This window comes from Ovis aries, chromosome 20, assembly GCF_016772045.2.
Source record: "Ovis aries strain OAR_USU_Benz2616 breed Rambouillet chromosome 20, ARS-UI_Ramb_v3.0, whole genome shotgun sequence".
NCBI classification, from domain to species: Eukaryota; Metazoa; Chordata; class Mammalia; order Artiodactyla; family Bovidae; genus Ovis; species Ovis aries.
Window position 1 is genome coordinate 10,943,471 of NC_056073.1, and position 18,129 is coordinate 10,961,599.

General features: G+C 52.1%; 1 protein-coding gene across 3 annotated transcripts; it reads left to right on the forward strand.

The window, feature by feature from the left end:
• Positions 1 to 3,729: 3,729 nt before the first annotated feature.
• PI16 (peptidase inhibitor 16) lies at positions 3,730 to 17,769 on the forward strand. Of its 3 annotated transcripts, none has more exons than XM_027958945.3 (7): positions 3,730 to 3,925; positions 9,367 to 9,588; positions 11,992 to 12,101; positions 12,375 to 12,463; positions 13,105 to 13,785; positions 13,998 to 14,137; positions 16,367 to 17,769. In XM_027958945.3, exons 1-6 carry the CDS (start codon positions 3,755 to 3,757, stop codon positions 14,117 to 14,119), a joined length of 1,395 nt encoding a protein of 464 aa, XP_027814746.1. In that variant the 5' UTR covers positions 3,730 to 3,754; the 3' UTR covers positions 14,120 to 14,137; positions 16,367 to 17,769. The 3 variants fall into 3 exon arrangements, with proteins under 3 accessions (XP_027814746.1, XP_027814747.1, XP_060259130.1); XM_027958946.3 differs by having other exon boundaries at positions 13,105 to 13,656; XM_060403147.1 differs by lacking the exon at positions 13,998 to 14,137 and having other exon boundaries at positions 13,105 to 13,656.
• The last annotated feature ends 360 nt before the right edge of the window (positions 17,770 to 18,129 follow it).

The following is an 18,129-nucleotide window of genomic DNA, read 5'->3' on the forward strand; positions in this document are numbered from 1 at the left end:
GGAAGCAGTGACAGATTTTATTTTCCTGGGCTCCAAAATCACTGCAGACAGTGACTGCAGCCATGAAATTAAAAGACGCTCGCTCCTTGAAAGGAAAGTGATGCCCAACCTAGGCAACATATTAAAAAGCAGAGACACCACTTTGCCCACAAAGATCCACCATATAGTCAAAGCTATGGTTTTTCCAGTGGTCGTGTGTGGATGTGAGAGTTGGACCATAAAGAAGGCTGAACGCCGAAGAATTGGTGCTTTCAAACTGTGGTGCTGGAGAAGACCCTGGAGAGTCCCTGGGACTGCAAGGAGATCAAACCAGTCAATCCTAAAGGAAATCAACCCTGAATATTCATTGGAAGGACTGCTGCTGAAGCTGAAGCTCCAATAATTTGGCCGCCTGACTCAATTTGACTCATTGAAAAAGACCTTAATACTGGGAAAGATTGAATGCAAAAGGAGAAGTGGGCAACAGAGGATGAGGTGGTTAGACAGCATCATCGACTCAATGGACATGAATTTAGGCAAACTCCGGGAGACAGTGGAGGAGGGAGGAGCCTGGCACCCTGCAGTCCGTGAGATCGCAAAGAGTCTGACACAGCTTAGCAGCTGAACAACAATGACAGTACAAGATGCCTCCATTTTTGAATCACAAGTTCAACAGACATAAAACAATTATGCCAAACTATGTCAGACTGTAAGAGTACTTCAGTGCCCACTTCTGTCTTCTGAACCTGTTGTGCTAAGGAGGAGCAGTGACCATCTGGCAGAATGGCACTGCGCCATGGACCACACTTTAAGTAGCACTTACTCAAAGACTAGAGGCGAATACACAGAGGTGGAATTTTTCCCCTCTTTTTGGCTTGATTTTTTGTTGTGGAATTCTATTGCTATTCAAAATTTGGGGAGTTCCCTGGTGGTCTAGTGGTTAGGACTCACACTTTCACTGCTGCGGCCCCTGGTTCAGTCGTTGCTCAGGGAACTAAGATCCAGGAAGCCATGTAGCAAAGCCAAAAAAAAAAAGCCAGAAAAGAAAAACAATTTAAAATATGTACAGATAATAACTCAAAAAATAAATTTCCTCCAAGTCCTGGTTAGAGAAAAACGTACTTGACATAAACCACAGCCAAGCCTGCGTGCTTCCTCCGTCTCCTCCCCTGACTTCAATTCCTGTCCTCCACCCCTCTGTCCCCAATCTGCTTGCCCTCAATCTCCCTCTCTCCCCAGTGGGAGGTCCCAGGCTCTGGTGCACCCCTTCCTGGCCCCCAACATTGGGGACATCACTTCATCTCTCTAAGCATCAGTTTTCTCATGTGTGGTACTTACAGTACCCACCTCAGAACTGTCATCTGAGGAGTAAATGAGATCACCCACACAGCAAGAGCTCTGAGCCCATGGGGTGTGCGTGCGTGTGGAGTAGGGCTCTCTGGCTGCGTAGCAGTCCCCAAACAGTCAGGCCAGCTCCGGTCAGCCTCCCAGTCTCATTCCCATCTCACCCTCCCCTCCCAGACAAGCCGGCTCCTCCTTCCCTGCCTCCGCAGTCTGCCTCCCCTCCAAGTGTACACGTCCTCCCCTTCCAGCTGTGAGCTCCCCCAGGCCAAGGGGGATCCTTCCCAGAGGAAAAGTCAGCCCAAGCTGCTGTATTATTTTTCTCTGTTGGAACTGAAGGCCCTGTAATTCCTCCCACCTGTAATAATAATAACAATACATTCATATTGGCTAACTCAGTGAGCCCTTAGTGTGTGCCAGGCACCATCCCAAGCCCTGTCTGTGTTTAAACTCATTCAGTGCTCACAGCCATCCTATCAGGTAGGTTCTGTTCTAAGCCCAGTTTACAGTTGAGGAAACTGAGGCCAGCAAGCAGGGAAATAGCTTGCCCAAGGCCACCCAGATGATAAGCCCCACATTCTTATCCACAAAGCTATGCATGCTTCCTGGTGGTTTTCCTCCTTCCTGGTGGTGGGGATCGTCAGATCTCTCTTACTCACCCAGCTCAGGGCCTGGCACCATGGAGCGTGTGCGCGTACTAAGTTCTTCAGTCGTGCCCAACTCTGTGCGACCCTCTGAAATACAGCCGTCTAAGCTCCACTGTCCATGGGACTCTCTAGGCAAGAAATACTGGCGTGGTTTACCATGCCCTCCTCCAGGGGATCTTCCCCACCCAGAGAAGCTCTGTGAAACCTCTGTTAAATGAATGAATGAATGGGTGGATAAATTCTGCCCCACTTATGTGTATAGTTCACTGAGAGTGCAGGCTTCGAGGATCCCAGCTGAACTCTGGAAGTACTGGTTCCAGGACCTCCGTGATGGTCCAATGGTTAAGAATCTGCCTGCCAATGCAGGGGACAAGGGGTAGATCCCTAGTCTGGGAAGATTCCACGTGCCACAGGGCAACGAAGCCTTTGCACCACAACTACTGAAGCCTGAGTGCTTTAGAACCAGAGCTCAGCAGCGAGAGAAGCCCGCCCGCCACAGCTAGAGAGCCTGTGCTCAGCCACGAAGACCCGGGCAGCCAAAAGCAAATTACTTAATCAAAAAGATGACCGATTCCAGCTTCCTACCGCGTGAAGGCCAAGAGCTTGGTCCCCGCTCGGTCATTACAATGCAAGGGCTTGACCACTGCGACTGGGCCTGTTTCCCTTCCAACACCCTCCCCTCAGAGTCCTTGCTACAGCAGCTCACTCACGGCTCTGCTTTTGTGCGCTCTCCCGATTTCAAAAAAAAGAACAGACATGTTCTATCTTCTGTATATTCAGAGCAGGAAGGGTCCCAGCATCCCACCTCCAAATAAGTACCTCAAGCACATGCATTCGCTGAGGGCACATGGAGGCCATAGTTTTATCCATAGCGAAAAACACTATTCCAAGGCAGTGTGGTTGCTGTCTATTGTGAGGGCCTATTGTGGTTTAGTCGCAAAGTTGCGTCTGACTCTTGCGACCCCATGGACTGTAGCCCACCAGGCTCCTCTGTCCATGGAATTCTCCAAGCAAGAATACTGGAGTGGGTTGCCATGCCCTCTTCCAGGGGATCTTCTCAACCCAGGGACTGAACCCACGTCTCCTGCATCACAGGCAGATTATTTACCACTGAGCCACCAGGGAAGGCCCACCCAGGGCCTGCTCTGTGCCAGGTACTGTGCTGGGTGCTTTTTGTATATCTGATCTCATTTAGTCCTTCCAGCTCCATGAGGTAGGTACTATTACTGTCACTGGTTCAGTTGAGAAAACTGCCAAAAACATAGCTAGAAAAGGAGCAGAACCAGGATTCAGACTGAGGTCGGCCCAACCATTACCAAACACACCCTGTCTTCCTCTGTGCTTCCACGAGCCACCTGCAGCTTTCTCATCTCGCCCAGTCCTCTGAGCGTAGAGTCCATGTGGCTTCCTTCCTGTTATGTGTCCTTAGCACCCAGTGGGTGTGACCCGCGGTGCACGCAGTCATTGCAGAAGCTACTGTGATTCTGTGGCCTGGAGGACCTGTCAGGAGGGACTGCAGAACTCACATGGCTCTTGGCCTGAGCCCCCGTTACCGAGAGAAAGAAGGCTCTGGCCAAGGACTCTTGACGGGGGAGAAACGCTGGGAGTGGACTCAGCTCTGGTCGGGACCCAAGCACCCTGCCCTCCCCGAGACATTGTGTGAGCAGGGCCAGGCCTCCAGATTCAGCCCCTCCCGCCCGCCCCAGCCAGGGTGGTGCTTGTGTAGGAAGGACTTTAAATCCAGCTGCCAGACCCCTGATCGGGAGAGGCAGAGAGGACTGGCCACCATGCACGGCTCCGGCAGCCTCCTGGCGTATCTGCTACCACCACTGCTACTGCTGGGGGCTGCCCCAGGCCCCGCCAGGGCCCTCAGTGAGCAGGAGCAACACGTGATGGTGGAGCTGCACAACCTCTACCGAGCCCAGGTGTCCCCGCCGGCCACCAACATGCTGCAGATGGTGAGTGCAGCCCAGACCCCCGCCAGCCCCTTTCGCTCCACGAGCGGCTTCATCCATGAGTGGGTGAATCCCTCAGATTCATCTCTCTGACACAGACAGGGTCCCTGACACCGCAGAATCTCCGGCCCCAAAAGCAGTCTCATTATACAGATGAGGAAACTGAGGCTTAAAGGGACTTGCTGGCCCCTCAGGAGCTTGCAGGTCCCACACTGGGTAGAGCTGGGCCTGGAAGCCCTGCTTCCCGACCCAGTGACCCCTTCCCAGCACCTCCTAAAATGCGCATGCCCCTGGGAGAGGGAACACAGGAAGTTCCTAACACCTGGGTGAAACCATCTTTCAAATGCCTTCCAAGGAGAGGAGAGGAACAAACAGACAGCAGGATGGGAACCAGCACCCAGTGTAGGAGGGATGGACTAAGGAGGTGGGGTGAGAACAGGAACCAGAGACAGAGAAGGCTCTGGATCACACACATCAAATTCTGCTCGACCACCCAACAGGCCAGCAATTCAGGGTGAGTCCCTTAACCTGCTGTGCATGCGAGCATGCTCACTCGCCTCAGTCGTGTCTGACTCCTGGCAACCCCATGGACCACAGCCCACCAGGCTCCTCGGTCCATGGGATTCTCCAGGTAAGAATACTGGAGTGGGTTGCCTTGCCATCCTTCAGGGAATCTTCCCAACCCAGGGATCAAACCCACATCTCCTCCACTGCCAGCAGATTCCTTATCACTGAGCCACCAGGGAAGGCCCCTTAGCCTAGTAAAGATCCTCAATTTCCCATCTGTAAAATGAGATCATAATTAGAGCTCTATATCAACATACAGGCTTCCCTGGTGGCTCAGCGATAAAGAATCCACCTGCCAGTGCAGGAGATGCAAGAGATGCGGGTTCAGTCCCTGGGTCGGGAAGAGCCCCTGGAGGAGGACATGGCGACCCTCTCCAGTATTCTTGCCTAGCCATGGACAGAGGAGCCTGGTGGGCTATAGTGTCCATGGGGTCGCAAAGAGTCCAACACAACTTAGCTACTAAAACAACAACTAATATCAACATGACTGAATCTCAGAGATGTCATACTGAATAGGGGGAAGTGAAATCTCAAAAAATATACACATATTCATTTAAGTAGACTAAGGTATATCTACATGAGGCTTAAAAGCATGTAAAAAGTCCTGCTGCATACCGGTGGAGGACATATGCAAATGGACATACCAGTGAATGACAGAAGCCAGATTTGGGGAGGTGGTTACCACTGTCAGAGGGGGAGTTATTTGATGCAGCCTTAGGGGACAGGATGCTCAGGATTAAAAGACATAAAGTGAATGATTGACCCCTTTTTCTGCCCCCTGCCGAAGGCTAGACCGGCCCATCTTCTCCAGTCACCCTTAGGTGGGGAGCAGTGTCCAGGGCCCTTTAGCTGGTGCCAAAGAACAAGGCTGCACCTGTGGGGTCCAAGCCCAGAGTTCTAACAGCTCTGTCCAGCCTGGTTCAGTGACTCTGGGTGAAGTGACCCTCAAAAGCCTCTGTTTCCCGACCACATGGCGCTGGCAACCCCTGCCCTGGGGTCAGACAGGAAGACCTGTGAGAAAGATCTACAGCTCCGCAGGTGCACACAGCATCCCCCTTCCCAGTTCTGTCGGCCTTGGCAACCGACAGGAGCTGCAGACAACAAATTAGGAGCCCCTGGTGCTGGGACCAGGGCTTCCCTGGTGGTTGGGTAAAGAATCCGCCTGCAATTTGGGAGACCTGGGTTCTATCCCTGGGTTGGGAAGATCCCCTAGAGGAGGGCATGGCAACCCACTCCAGTATTCCTGCCTGGAGAATCCCATGGACAGAGGAGCCTGGTGGGCTACAGTTCCTGGGGTCTCAAAGAGTTGCACGCGACTGGGTGACTAAGCACAGCACAGATGCTGGTACCAGCTCTTCCTACAGTTCCCTGATTGAGGCCTGGAACTCATTGTTGGGCCTTGGTTTCCCCATCGGTAGGTTCCTGATGCCCTACATTCTTGCTGGCTAAGACTGGGGGGCAACACAGGCTGGGAACTGCTTTGCAGTCAGAGGTGGACCTCAGGAGTGGGTCAACAGTTTCTGAAGCAGTTCAGATACTGACAAGATGTGCTGCTGCCTGGTAGGAAGTGGTCTGAGGAAGAGGGGATAAGGCTGGACTGGGACATCAGGCTAAACTTGGGACAAGGTTCAGGCTCAGCTTCAGCAGTGATAAATTCGAGACTCTGGAGCTAGATGGCCTGGGTTCACAATTGACTTTGCCCTTTATTAGCTGTGTGACCTCAGCCGAGTTACTTATCCTCTCTGTGCCCCAGCTGTAAATCAGAGATGACAACACTATAACAATCCTCGTAGGGTGGGTGTAAGGACAAAATGAGTGACAATGTGTAAAGTACTTAGAACAGTGCCTGGCACACAGTGAGTGCTCAACAAGTGATACAGAAGAGGGAACGGCTCCAGGGTGAGGCAGGTGGGTATCATCATAGACTCTTCTCTCTCCCTCAGCCTCCAAGCCTAATTATCACCACTTTTACCTCCCAGAAGGCCCAACTGTTCTTGAATCGCATCTCCTCTCACCCCTACCATCTCTTTGACACACCCTGGTTCAGTGTTTCTTCTCCCATGGACTTCTAGAACAGCCTCTACCTGCTTCCCCAGCCTCTGGCCTCTACAACCAGCATGAAGGTCCGATACCTCGGTCTGACCTTGCTCAAAACCCTTCCTTGGCCCCCAGTGGCTCCCTGCTGCCTCCAGCTAAAGCCCCAGCCCCTGAGAGGCCCTGCTCTGGGTGTCTGGCCCTGCCTCCTGCCCCTCCAGCCTTGCCTCATGCACACCTTCTTCCTCTGTAACCCAGCAGCTGTCGCCCTCCTCCAAGACCTGGTTTCCCCTCTCCACCTCTTGGTTCCTGCTTTGCTGGCTCACGACGCCTCCCCCCACCCCCCACTCCCGCCTGGCAGTGCCTCACTTTTAACACTTAGCTTCATGTCTCCTCTCCATCCTCATGCACGCATGCTCAGTCACTCGGTTGTGTCCGACTCTGAGTGACCCCATAGGCTGTAGCCCACCAGGCTCCTCTGTCCACGGGATTCTCCAGGCAAGAATCATGGTGTGGGTTGCCATGCCCTCCTCTAGTCTCCATCCTCTGCTGCTGCTGCTGCTCAGTCGCTCGGTCGTGTCCGACTCTGTGCGACCCCATAGACGGCAGCCCACCAGGCTCCCCCGTCGCTGGGATCCTCTAGGCAAGAACACTGGAGTGGGTTGCCATTTCCTTCTCCAATGCATGAAAATGAAAAGTGAAAGTGAAGTCACTCAGTCGTGTCCGACTCTTTGCCACCCCACAGGCTGTAGCCCACCAGGCTCCTCTGTCCACGGGATTCTCCAGGCAAGAACCATGGTGTGGGTTGCCATGCCCTCCTCTAGTCTCTATCCTCAGGATGGGCTAAATGGCTCTCTTTGGTAAAGGTTACGCCATCGCAAAGCTGTCAGTTACCACATAGTGGCCTAATTAATGGTTTATAACACTAAGATCTTGGGATTCTTAGTTCTGGCCGTCACCCCAGGGCTGGCATAGTGCCCGGGACTGTTGAATGAATGAATGAGTGAATGAATGGACTTGCTTTCAGATGGTGACCAACTGGCTACTGTGGGTGGGTGTTGTGACCCTTGAGCCTCTCCACAAGGGTCTCTGGACAACTGAGACGCCTTAAGACCCACAGGAGTGACTCTCTAATGGTGGGGCTCAAGACATCCAGTTGGAACAGAAATTACAGCCAAGGTCTGTAGAGGAGCCTGCTTTTTTGAGCAGGGCTGTGTCATAGACGTCAACAGCAGACAAATGTCTGCTGAGCACCTGCTCTATGCCGGCCACCCTGAAGGAGCTTATGCTCTAGTCTGGAGCCCTGAAGGTCATCCCGACACCCTGAGCCTGGCCCCCAGCACCAGGCCCCTTTCCCCCTCCCTGTTCTCCACCACTCCCCATTTGCGAGAACCTCAGAGACCAGGGACTTGGGGCAAAAATGCCCACAGAGGGGAAGGGGATTCACCCAAAAGCTACAGTGGTAGAGCTATCCAGCCAGGGTTCCCATTCCTGCCCCAGGCAGCTGCTCTTGAGAACCGTGTCGTGCGCTGGGGGGGGAGTGAGTGTGACCACGTGGCCCCTCCCTTCAGGGTCACCCACGCTCTTGGCCCTTTATGGGACGTCTGGCTCCTGCAGCTGGCGGGGCCCCCAGAGGGTGGAGCGAGAGTTGCTGCCAGGCCATCCATTTCCAGGAGAGGCCAAGAACAAAGTTTAATGGGATCCAGGCTTCCCTCCTCAATCCTTTGGTCAGATGCTTTGTTAATTCCCTCTTCCCACCCACACTGGGCCTGTCCTCCCTGCCAGGGACACAAAACCTCTGCGGCCCCTTAACCTGAAATGCCCCCTCCTACCATCTCACCGGAGGTCCCCACTGGAGAACCCTGCCTGTGGGACTAGATGGCTCTCTGGGCCACCAAAGCTCTGAAATACTTCTCTCAGTGGGTGTTGCACAGAGACACTTCGTTTTCTTGGGGAAAGTGGTTGTTTAGTTGACAAGAGAGCAACTGGGAGGGAAGCCTGAAGCTAGAAAAGCCACAGAGGCCGAGCTGTCCCAGGAGGAGTGAGTGAAAGTGTTAGTCGCTCAGTCGCGTCTGACTCTTGGCAACCCCATGGACTGTAGCCCTTCAGGCTCCTCTGTCCATGGAATTCTCCAGGCAAGAATACTGGTGTGGTTTGCCAGGGGATCTTCTTCAGGGGATCCCCTTCTCCAGGGGATCTTCCCGACCCAGGGGTCAAACTCAGGTCTTCTGCATTGCAAGCAGATTCTTAATGATCCGAGCCACGGAGGGTGGGAGGTTAAAGGGGAGTGCTGGCCCCTCAGTCAGATTTCTGGTGGGTGGGCAGAGGGAGCAGAATGGCTGAATAAACCACCCAGCCCCGAAACGTCTCACTGGACATCTGGTGCTTCAGGACAGTTCAGGCAGCCCTGGCAGGGCACCACAACCCACCTTGCACGTAGACAGATATTAGTATTAATTAATAATTCCACTGTCAAAAACATCATCCCATTTAGCCTTCCCAAAGTCTTATGAGAGTTCAGAAAGGTAGGCAATCTGTCTAAAACCACACAGTTGAGGAATGGTCCCAAGCTTGGCTAATTCCTCCCGACCTGGGGTGCCACCCTCCCACCTCCCCACAGAAGCCTACCGGGACCAGAGTTCTGCTCCAGATCACCGCCAGGAGTCACCCCACAACGAGGGGAGGGCCTTCCTCTTCCAGAGGGCCCCCAGGACACCCTCAGTCTCCTATCCTCACCCCCACAGAATTGTGGGCATCCTCCCCTCCGCTCTCCCACCCTCCTCTCCCGCCTCCCCTTAGCCCGAGGCGTCCTCACCTCCCTGATCCCTGACCCGCCCCTGCAGAGGTGGGACGAGGAGCTGGCCGCCTTTGCCAAGGCCTACGCGCAGCAGTGCGTGTGGGGCCACAACAAGGAGAGGGGGCGACGCGGCGAGAACTTGTTTGCCATCACGGGCGAAGGGCTGGATGTGCCGCTGGCCATGGAGGAGTGGCACCACGAGCGCGAGCACTACAACCTCAGCGCCATCAGCTGCGCCGCGGGCCAGATGTGCGGCCACTACACGCAGGTGAGGGGCTGGCCGGGAGGGCGGGGCCATGGCAATGGGGCGGGGCCCCACGGCGATAGGCGGAGCCATATGGCAGTGGGCGTGGCTCCACTGCAATGGGCGGGGTCACCTCTCCCCTCAGGTAGATCCCAGAAGTCCGGAAGCCCCCGCTTCCATCCTTCATAAAAGTCGTCTCTCCACAGCAATTCGGGTGTTGTCCAGGCCCCCAACGAAGTTCTGTTTCTCACGAACCATCTTCAGGTGTCTCTTTTGCAAACCTAGGCGGCTCCCCCTCTCTCGGCCTTCTGGTCCTGAAGAGACCTGAATTAGGTGCTCCCGAAGCCTTTCTCCTGGAGGATAGTTACTGTGCCAGGCGATCCTGACCGAACTCCAAGCAATATTGTCCGCAGGCCGAGGTTACACACGGCTGTTTGTCCCAACAGTAAACACATCCCTCCTTTCTCCGGTCCCTCTCTTGTCATTTCTCAGAGTGTCCAAGTTGCTCCTTCTTATCTGCTAGGGATTGATAAAGCAAATACACAATCTTAATTTTGTCTTTAAAAACGACATGCAAAATAAGAGAATCAGTTCAGTCGCTCAGTCGTGTCTGACCCTTTGCTACTCCATGGACTGCAGCATGCCAGGCTTCCCTGTCCATCACCAATTCCTGGAGCTTGCTCAAACTCATGTCCATTGAGTCAGTGATGCCATCCAACCATCTCATCCTCTGTCCTGCCTTCAATCTTTCCCGGCATCAGGGTCTTTTCCAATGAGTCAGTTCTTCCATCGAGTTGCCAAAGTACTTGTAGCTTCAGCCTCAGCATCAGTCCTTCCAGTGAATATCCAGAACTAATTTTCTTTAGGATTGACTGGTTGGATCTCCTTGCAGTCCAAGGGGACTCTCAAGAGTCTTTTCAAACACCACAGTTCAAAAGCATCAATTCTTTGCACCCAGCTTTCTTTGAGGTCCAACTCTCACATCCATGCATGACTACTGGAAAGACCATAGCTTTGATGAGACCGACCTTTGTTGGCAAAGTAATGTCTCTGCTTTTTAATATGCTGTCTAGGATGGTCATAGCTTTTCTTCCAAGGAGCGAGCGTCTTAATTTCATGGCTGTAGTCACCATCTGCACCCATGATTTTGGAGCCCAAGGAAATAAAGTCTGCCACTGTTTCCATTGTTTCCCCAACTATTTGCCATGAAGTGATGGGATCGGATGCCATGATCTTAGTTTTTTGAATGTTGAGTTTTAAGCTAGGTTCTAATAATTTTAAAATAAGAGAATAATAAATAAAATTTAAATAAGAGAATACATGGTCACGGAGTGAAGGTTTCAGAGAGCCTTCTGAGAGTATTTCCTGACTCTTGCAGTCACTCATTGCTTTACTGCATTTTGAAAGCTTGCATTTGCGGACAAGGGGTGTAGGGGTGTGTGGAGAAAGATTAACTTTAGTATTATTAAATTCTTTTTTTTTCTCCTCCCAATGCTCTTTTGTTGTTCAAACAATAACACGACAAATTTTTTCAAAAGGAAAAGGAAATGAACCAGCCACCTTCCCACCCATATCCACCAGTTCCACTTTCCAGTGTTTCTTTTGGGTGGTATTTTTAGTGCTGATCTTCAGGGAAGGAAATCCCAACATCACCCATCCAGAGCAGGAAGTTGTGAAACCCCAGCCCTCCCTGCCCTCTTCCCCCTCTCACATGCCCATACATATATCTGCCGGCAGGAATTGCTGGCAGAACCAGCAGGAGAGGACTGCCCCGCCTCCACCCCTGTGTTCTCTCAGGCTGAGTGCGTCTGCATTCGGGTCATTTCTGCCTGGCAGAAGCTCAACAGTGGTACCTAGGGAACTCTCAGCTGAGTCAAGCCGCAAGACCCCAGTCCTGGGAAGTTGTGCAAAGTTAACAGTGAGAGCCTTATCTTACCACACAAACGAAACAAAACCAACCAAACAAAAAAAACTGGCTTCAGATTGGGTGATTCCCGGGCAGACTGAAATTAGAAATAGCAAAGGGAGGCTATATTGGCTTGTTTCAGCCAGTGGCAGTGCAAAAGGTTGTTTTGATTTGTTGCTAAAGTTTAAGATTCTCCTGTTTAAGATTCACCCGTTTAAGATTCATTGGTTTACGTTCCTTATTTAAAATGTAAGGGACTCTAGGAAGAGCCCTCAGGAAGAATTCATGAGGGTCTGTCAAAGGGGAAGGTTTTCAGAGGGATAGAGTCCTGGTGAAATAGTGTGTGTGGTTGGTTGAGAGTAGACTGCCTGGGACAGCTTTGTCCTGAAGCCGTGTGTCCTCGGGAATCTGGCTCTTACATATAGGGTTCCTCCTCTCTCACGCACGGAAGGCTGATGTAGAGAGACGCTAGCTAGGAGCCAGCTTGCCCAGGCTAAACTGTTGGGTTTGCCTTCCTTCAGGTGGTCTGGGCCAAGACAGAGAGGATTGGCTGTGGCTCCCACTTCTGTGAGAAGCTCCAGGGCGTTGAGGAGACCGACATCCACTTGCTGGTTTGCAACTATGAGCCCCCGTGAGTGGGGTAGGGAGCCCTGGGGGAAGGGGGTGGGCAAGAGCCAAGGGCAGGGCCGGGCTGGACACAGTCTCGGGAAGAGGAAGCGGGCTGATCTGGGGCCCATCTCCTGGGGAGCTACGAGGGCACCGATGGAGTCTGCTCTCATCGGTCCAGCAAGTTAGTTCAGGGCGAGTAAGACCCAGGGAGCACTTCTAGAGAAGGCGTGTATATGAGGGACAGGGTCAGGGTTGGCCGGGACCTTGCCCCCAGCATCCTCCTCACCTCCTGCAGGGGGAACGTGAAGGGCCAGAGGCCCTACCAAGAAGGGACTCCATGCTCCCAATGTCCCTTGGGCTACCACTGCAAAAACTCCCTTTGTGGTGAGTCCGGTTGGGGTGGGGAGGCGTGGCACAGGGGGAAGGGAGGTGGGGAAGGGAAGTGAGGGAGGGGGACGCCCACTGGCTGGTCTAGAGCCTCCTGTGGCTCCAGAGCAGCTGTGTGGGGCCACAGGAGGAACCCCTCAGCAGCCCCAACGTGTCCAGGTTCCCAAGCCTACTTGGCCTGCTTTGCCCTCCTTGCATATCCACTTTGGTGCCCTGGCATTCCAAGTGACCAACTTCCTACCCTCCAAGCAGAGGGTGGAGGAGTTGGGGGCTCCCCGAGCGAGTGCAGGGGTGGGGGTGGGGGTGTGTGCCCAGATGGGTGGTCAGAGGGACCAGGGCCTGAGATGCAATGGGTGTGCTGGGAACAGCAACCCAGCTGAAGTCCCCTGTGGAAGTGGAAGTGCGAGTGTGGAGAGGGGAGGACTTGGACAAGGAGGTGGGTGGAGGGGCAAATGTCAACCACAAGAAACAGCAATGAGGGACATATTCGCTGGAGAGGGTGCGTGTGTGCGTGTGTGTGTGTGTGTGTGTGTGTGTGTCTTCACAGTACATTTGGTCTCCTCACCTTGATTGTGGTGGGGTGAGAAATGCAGGATCCTGTTTGCAGCACTAATGCCAGGCCTTGCCTCTCTTCTCAGAACCCATCAGAGGCCCGGAAGAGGCTCAGGATTTGTCTTCCCTGGTACCTGAGGTCCCATCTTCCCTAGCAACAGAAGCCTCAAGCTCTAGGAAAGAGGGGATCGATTCTTCCTTAGCAACAGAACCTCAACCCTTCTTGGTAACAGAGGTCTCAGGCTCCCTGGCAACAAAGGTTCTATCTTCTGTAGAAACGAAGGCCCCATCTTCCTTAGTAACGGAACACTCCCCTTTCACAGCAACAAAGACTCCACTTTCCTTAGCAACTAAGGTCCCTTTTGTTTTGGCCACTCATAACCTGCCCTCCTTGGATAAGTGGCCACCTACCCTCCTCCCCAAATCAACCCCTGATCCCATCCCCAAATTGGCAGACAAAGAGGCCAGCAGTACAAGAATGCCTTCCAGGATCCCGGAGAGTTCTCTGCACCCCAAGATATCCTTGATGGGGACACGGGAGCTGCTACCTCTCTCCCAGGAGGAGGGTGAGGCTGAGGCCGAGTTGCCTCATTCCAGTGAGACCTTGGCCTCAGTCTTTCCAGCCCAGGACAAGCCAGGTGAGCTGCAGCCCGCACTGAAGCACAAAGGGCACTCCTCCTCCAAGCCCCTGTCCAAGTCCCCCAGCGCCTCTGCCACCGCCAATGCCATGGGCGGGCGCACCCTGGCCTTGCAGTCCTCCTTGCCAGGTAAGGCCTGTAGAGCCCATCCCACCTCCCCTCAGAGCTGCAGAATGTCAGCACCCTGCTCGAGCATAGGTGGTGTGGGCAAGGCGGGGCGTGCACCCCCCGAGTAAGAGCTTCCTCCCTGGCTGCTGTGTCCCCATGTGTGTGCCGGGTAGGGTGGGCGGGAGGGCGGGGAGAGATGTCCAGGCTGAGGCCAAGCCTCTCCCTTCCTGCAGATGTGGAGGGCCCTGGAAAGCATGGCTTCAGATCAGGGTCAAATGCGAGCCCTGGGCACGTCGGGGGCCTCCTCCTGGGACTGCTGCTACTGCTTCCCCTGGTGTTGGCTGGAATCTTCTGAAGGGGTCACCACTCAAAGGCAAGGCCTCACAGGGGGATCCCTCGCCTCTGGATTATTTTCCTCCAATAAGAGACCACCGTTTCCTGGGAGGTCCTCTCTGGGACCCAGCAGCCCTCCTTCACCCCAGCCCGACGGCAGGCCAGAGGCCTTGTGCCCACAGGAGGCCTCTACAGGGCCGACCCCTGGCACTGCCCCACGAGCGCCTCTGCCTCTGGGGAGGTGCTTCCCTTAGCCAGCTGCAGGTGGCTCTGAGCACGTTCCTGTGGCCTCCAGGACCAACTCTCCAGGTGTCCCGTGGTCACAGTCCCACTCTTTCGGGAACAGAAGTCTCAGGGCTTCCCAGGGACCCCTCGGCCCCTTCCAGTCCCCTGGCCTCTCCCTTAGGCCATCAGAGCCTGGACCTGTTCCCAGGAGTGCTTCCTGCCTTCTCAGGGTGAAGAGGTCAGCTGCCTCCAGCCATCTCCCCTACCTGTCCCCAGCCCTCCCCAAATGAGACGCTTCATGGCCGAAGTCCCTCTGGAAGGGAAAGGCTGTGGCTTCATGGCCGAAGTCCCTCTGAAAGGGAAAGGCTGTGGGGCATGTGTCTGATCCAAATCCACAGACCTCTTTGGGAGCACAGGGCCTGGCCGCTGTGAGCTCAGGTTGCTGCCCACTAACTGCACGCATCACCTGGGCCCCTCTGGTTCCTCCCTTCTCAGTCTGGGGTGGGGTGGGGGAATGAGGATTCTGGGGAGATCTCTGCCTGCCTTGGCCTTAGGTTGTCTGCTGAGGCAAGATAAGGGTTCTCCCTGAGAGTCCCCCTCCCTGAACTTGCCTGTTTAGCTGGCAGGGGCTGCTGAGGGGCAGATGAAGGACAAGCCCCATCTGCGAGGGGTTCTATAGGTGGGCAGGGACCAGGGAAGGGAGGCGGCCCCTGACTCCGGAATAAAAGCCTGTGTATGAGCGCTGGTCTCCGTGCTTATGAAGGGTGGAGGGCAGGGGAGGGCTCGCTGGGGGCCCTGGGAGACTCACATCTTCCACTGCTGACCCAAAACAACCGTTCCCTCTTCTTCACACCCCATGTCCCCCCAAACAGTCCACTGAGTTCTTTGAAGCACTTTTCCTTTCCAACTGCACACCTTCTCCAACAAAAAAAATCTTCAGGTAGCCATCGGGAGGTAGACAGGGCCAAGGGGAGGCCAAGGGCGTTGGGCTCTCCCGGGAGTGGTGGAGCCCAGCTGGGTTCGTGACCCAAGATGGGAGCAGCACACAACCTCTTCTTGGGGGTGCTGCTGCCCAGGCCCATCCTGGATGCAAGGTCAGCAACGCACCTCAGGAATGGCTGGGCCAACCCCTGGGACGTGGAGGGGTCCTGAGAAAGGGCTCTGGAGTTCCAGACACCTGCCTCTCCACGACACTGCCCCAGGGGAGCACAGGATTGTCTAGAAGCGCTGTGGGGCAGGAGACCACAAGTGTGTGTGCACAGAGCTCACAGCGGTAGGTGAGGAGGGCAGCTCGGGACCCAGCCGGGGCTGGTGGGGAGGGGTGGGCGACCGGCTCCAGGCAAAGCTGGGCTGTGAACAGTTAAACAGGAAATCAGCCCAGAGCTGCACACTGCATGTGTGTGTGTGTGTGTGCATACATATATTTAGATGATATCGGTATCTATATACATACACACATATGTGATATATATATATTAAGGAATAACTCATAGAACATAACAGTCACTGATTTATAGTTATCACTCAATGGTTTTTAGTATATTCACAGGGTAATACAACTATCACAATTTTAGAACATTTTTATCACCCCCAAACAAGAACCCCGTACCTGTCAACAGCCCCTTTCTCCTTTCCTCCACCCGCCAGCCCCTGCCCTAAACAACCACGCATCTACTGTCTCTATGCATCTGTCTATCCCGACATTTTGTATCAAGAAAACCATAGAATATATATAGGCTTTTGTATCTGGCTCCTTTCACTTAGCGTATGTTCAGGGTTCATCCACGTTGTAGCATGAAACAGTACTGTATTCCTTCTGATTACCAAGTAATATCCCTTTATATGAAATATAACTTCATCCATTCATCAACTGGGAGACACTGGGTGTGTTCTACAATTTGGCGATTGTAAGTGATGCTGCCGTAAATATTCATGTGAAAGTTTTTGTTTGGTCATACGTCTTCACTTCTCTTGGGTACGTACTAGGAGTGGTATCATACGGTTAACTCTGGTCATATAGTAACTCTATGTTTAATTCTTTCAGGTACTGCCAAAGACTACTTTCCAAAGTGACTGCACCATTTTACAATCCCAGCAGCAATGTACAAGGGTTTCAATTTCTCCACATTACCAACACTTGTCTTTTTTGATTATAGTCATCGTAGCAAGCATGAAGTAGTATCTTGCTGTGGTTTTTTCATCTCCCCGATGATGTTGAGCATCTTTCCATGTACTTAGTGGCCATCTGTGTATTTTTCTTTGCAGAAATGTCTACTCAAGTCTTTTGCCCATTTTTTAACTGGAGTATTTGTCTTTTGAGTTGTAGGGATTTCCTTATATATTCTAGATACAAGTCCCCTATCAGATAAATGATTTGCAGACATTTTTTCTTATTCTATGGGTTGTCTTTTCTTGATGGTATCCTTCAAACATAAAAGTTGCTCATTTTGATGACTTCTGGCATCAATGTTTTTTTTTATTTGTGCTTTTGGTGTTATAGCTAAGAAACCCTTGCCTAATCCAAGGTCATAGAGATTTATGCCTATGTTTTAAGAGTTTTATAGTTAATTATGTGAATTAAAATGTAAATGTTTATTTCTAGACTCTCAATCATATTCCATTGATTTATGTATTTCTCTTTATGCTATTACCTACCACACCATCTTCATTACTGTAGTATTGCAGTTAAGTTTTGAAATTGGTAAATGTAAGTACTCCAACTTTGATTTTTTTCCCCAAGATTGTTTAGGCTATTCTACGTCCCTTGAATTTCCATATATGTTTTAGGACCAGCTTGTCAAATTTCTGCAAAATTTTTATAGGGATTATATAATCCATCATTGTAACAATGTTAAGGCTTCTAATCTAAGAACATGCGATGTCTCTCCATTTATTTAGGTTTTCTTTACTTTCAACAATGTTTTATAGTTTCCAAAATAAAAATTTTGTAATTTTTTTGTTAAATTTGTTTATAAGCATTTTATTTTTATGTTGTTATAAATGAGACTGTTTCATTAATTTCATTTCATTCTGATTACAAGCATATAGAAATATAATCAACTTTATATACCAACAACCTTATTGAATTCATTTGTTATAACAGCATTTTTTAGTGGCTTCCTTAGATTTCCTATATACATGATCGTGTCATCTGCAGAGTTTTACTTCTGCCTTCTAACCCAGATAACTTTTCATTTTCTTGCCTAACTGCCCTGGCTAGACCCTCCAGTACAATGTCAAGTAACGGCCCGTCAAGTAATGGAAAGGCCTGTCAGTTTTTTCTTATTCCTGACCTTAATGGGGAAAACATTCCACCATTTGGTAAAATATTAACTATGGGTTTTTCCACAGATGCCGTTTATCAGGTTGGGGAAGCTCTCTTCTTAGGTATTTGAATGTTTTCATCATGAACAGATGTTAAGTTTTATTAAACACTGTGCCTATTGAGATGGTCACGTGGTTTTGTTCCTTCTACGGGAGAAAGTGTGACACTAATTGATTTCCAGAGGCTGACCCTGCTTGCCTTCCTGAGGCGGGAAGGGCATCATCTCTGCTTTCGTGAGCCTGTTTTCTCAAGCTAGCCCCAAGTCCTGTGAGGCGCTCAGCTGAGGGAGCCTCGGGGTAGAGCCAGCAGGTGGAGGCCTAAGCCACCTCCCTCCTTTTTGGGGTGGGATCGGCCGGCGTCCCGCCAATAAACGGCACCTGTGTCCACAGCCTTCAGGAAACCTGTCATGTCAAGGACCTCTTTGGAGATTTTTGGGAAATAACTGAAGCCAAGAGACGATATCCCAGAGTAGACAGGCAGGG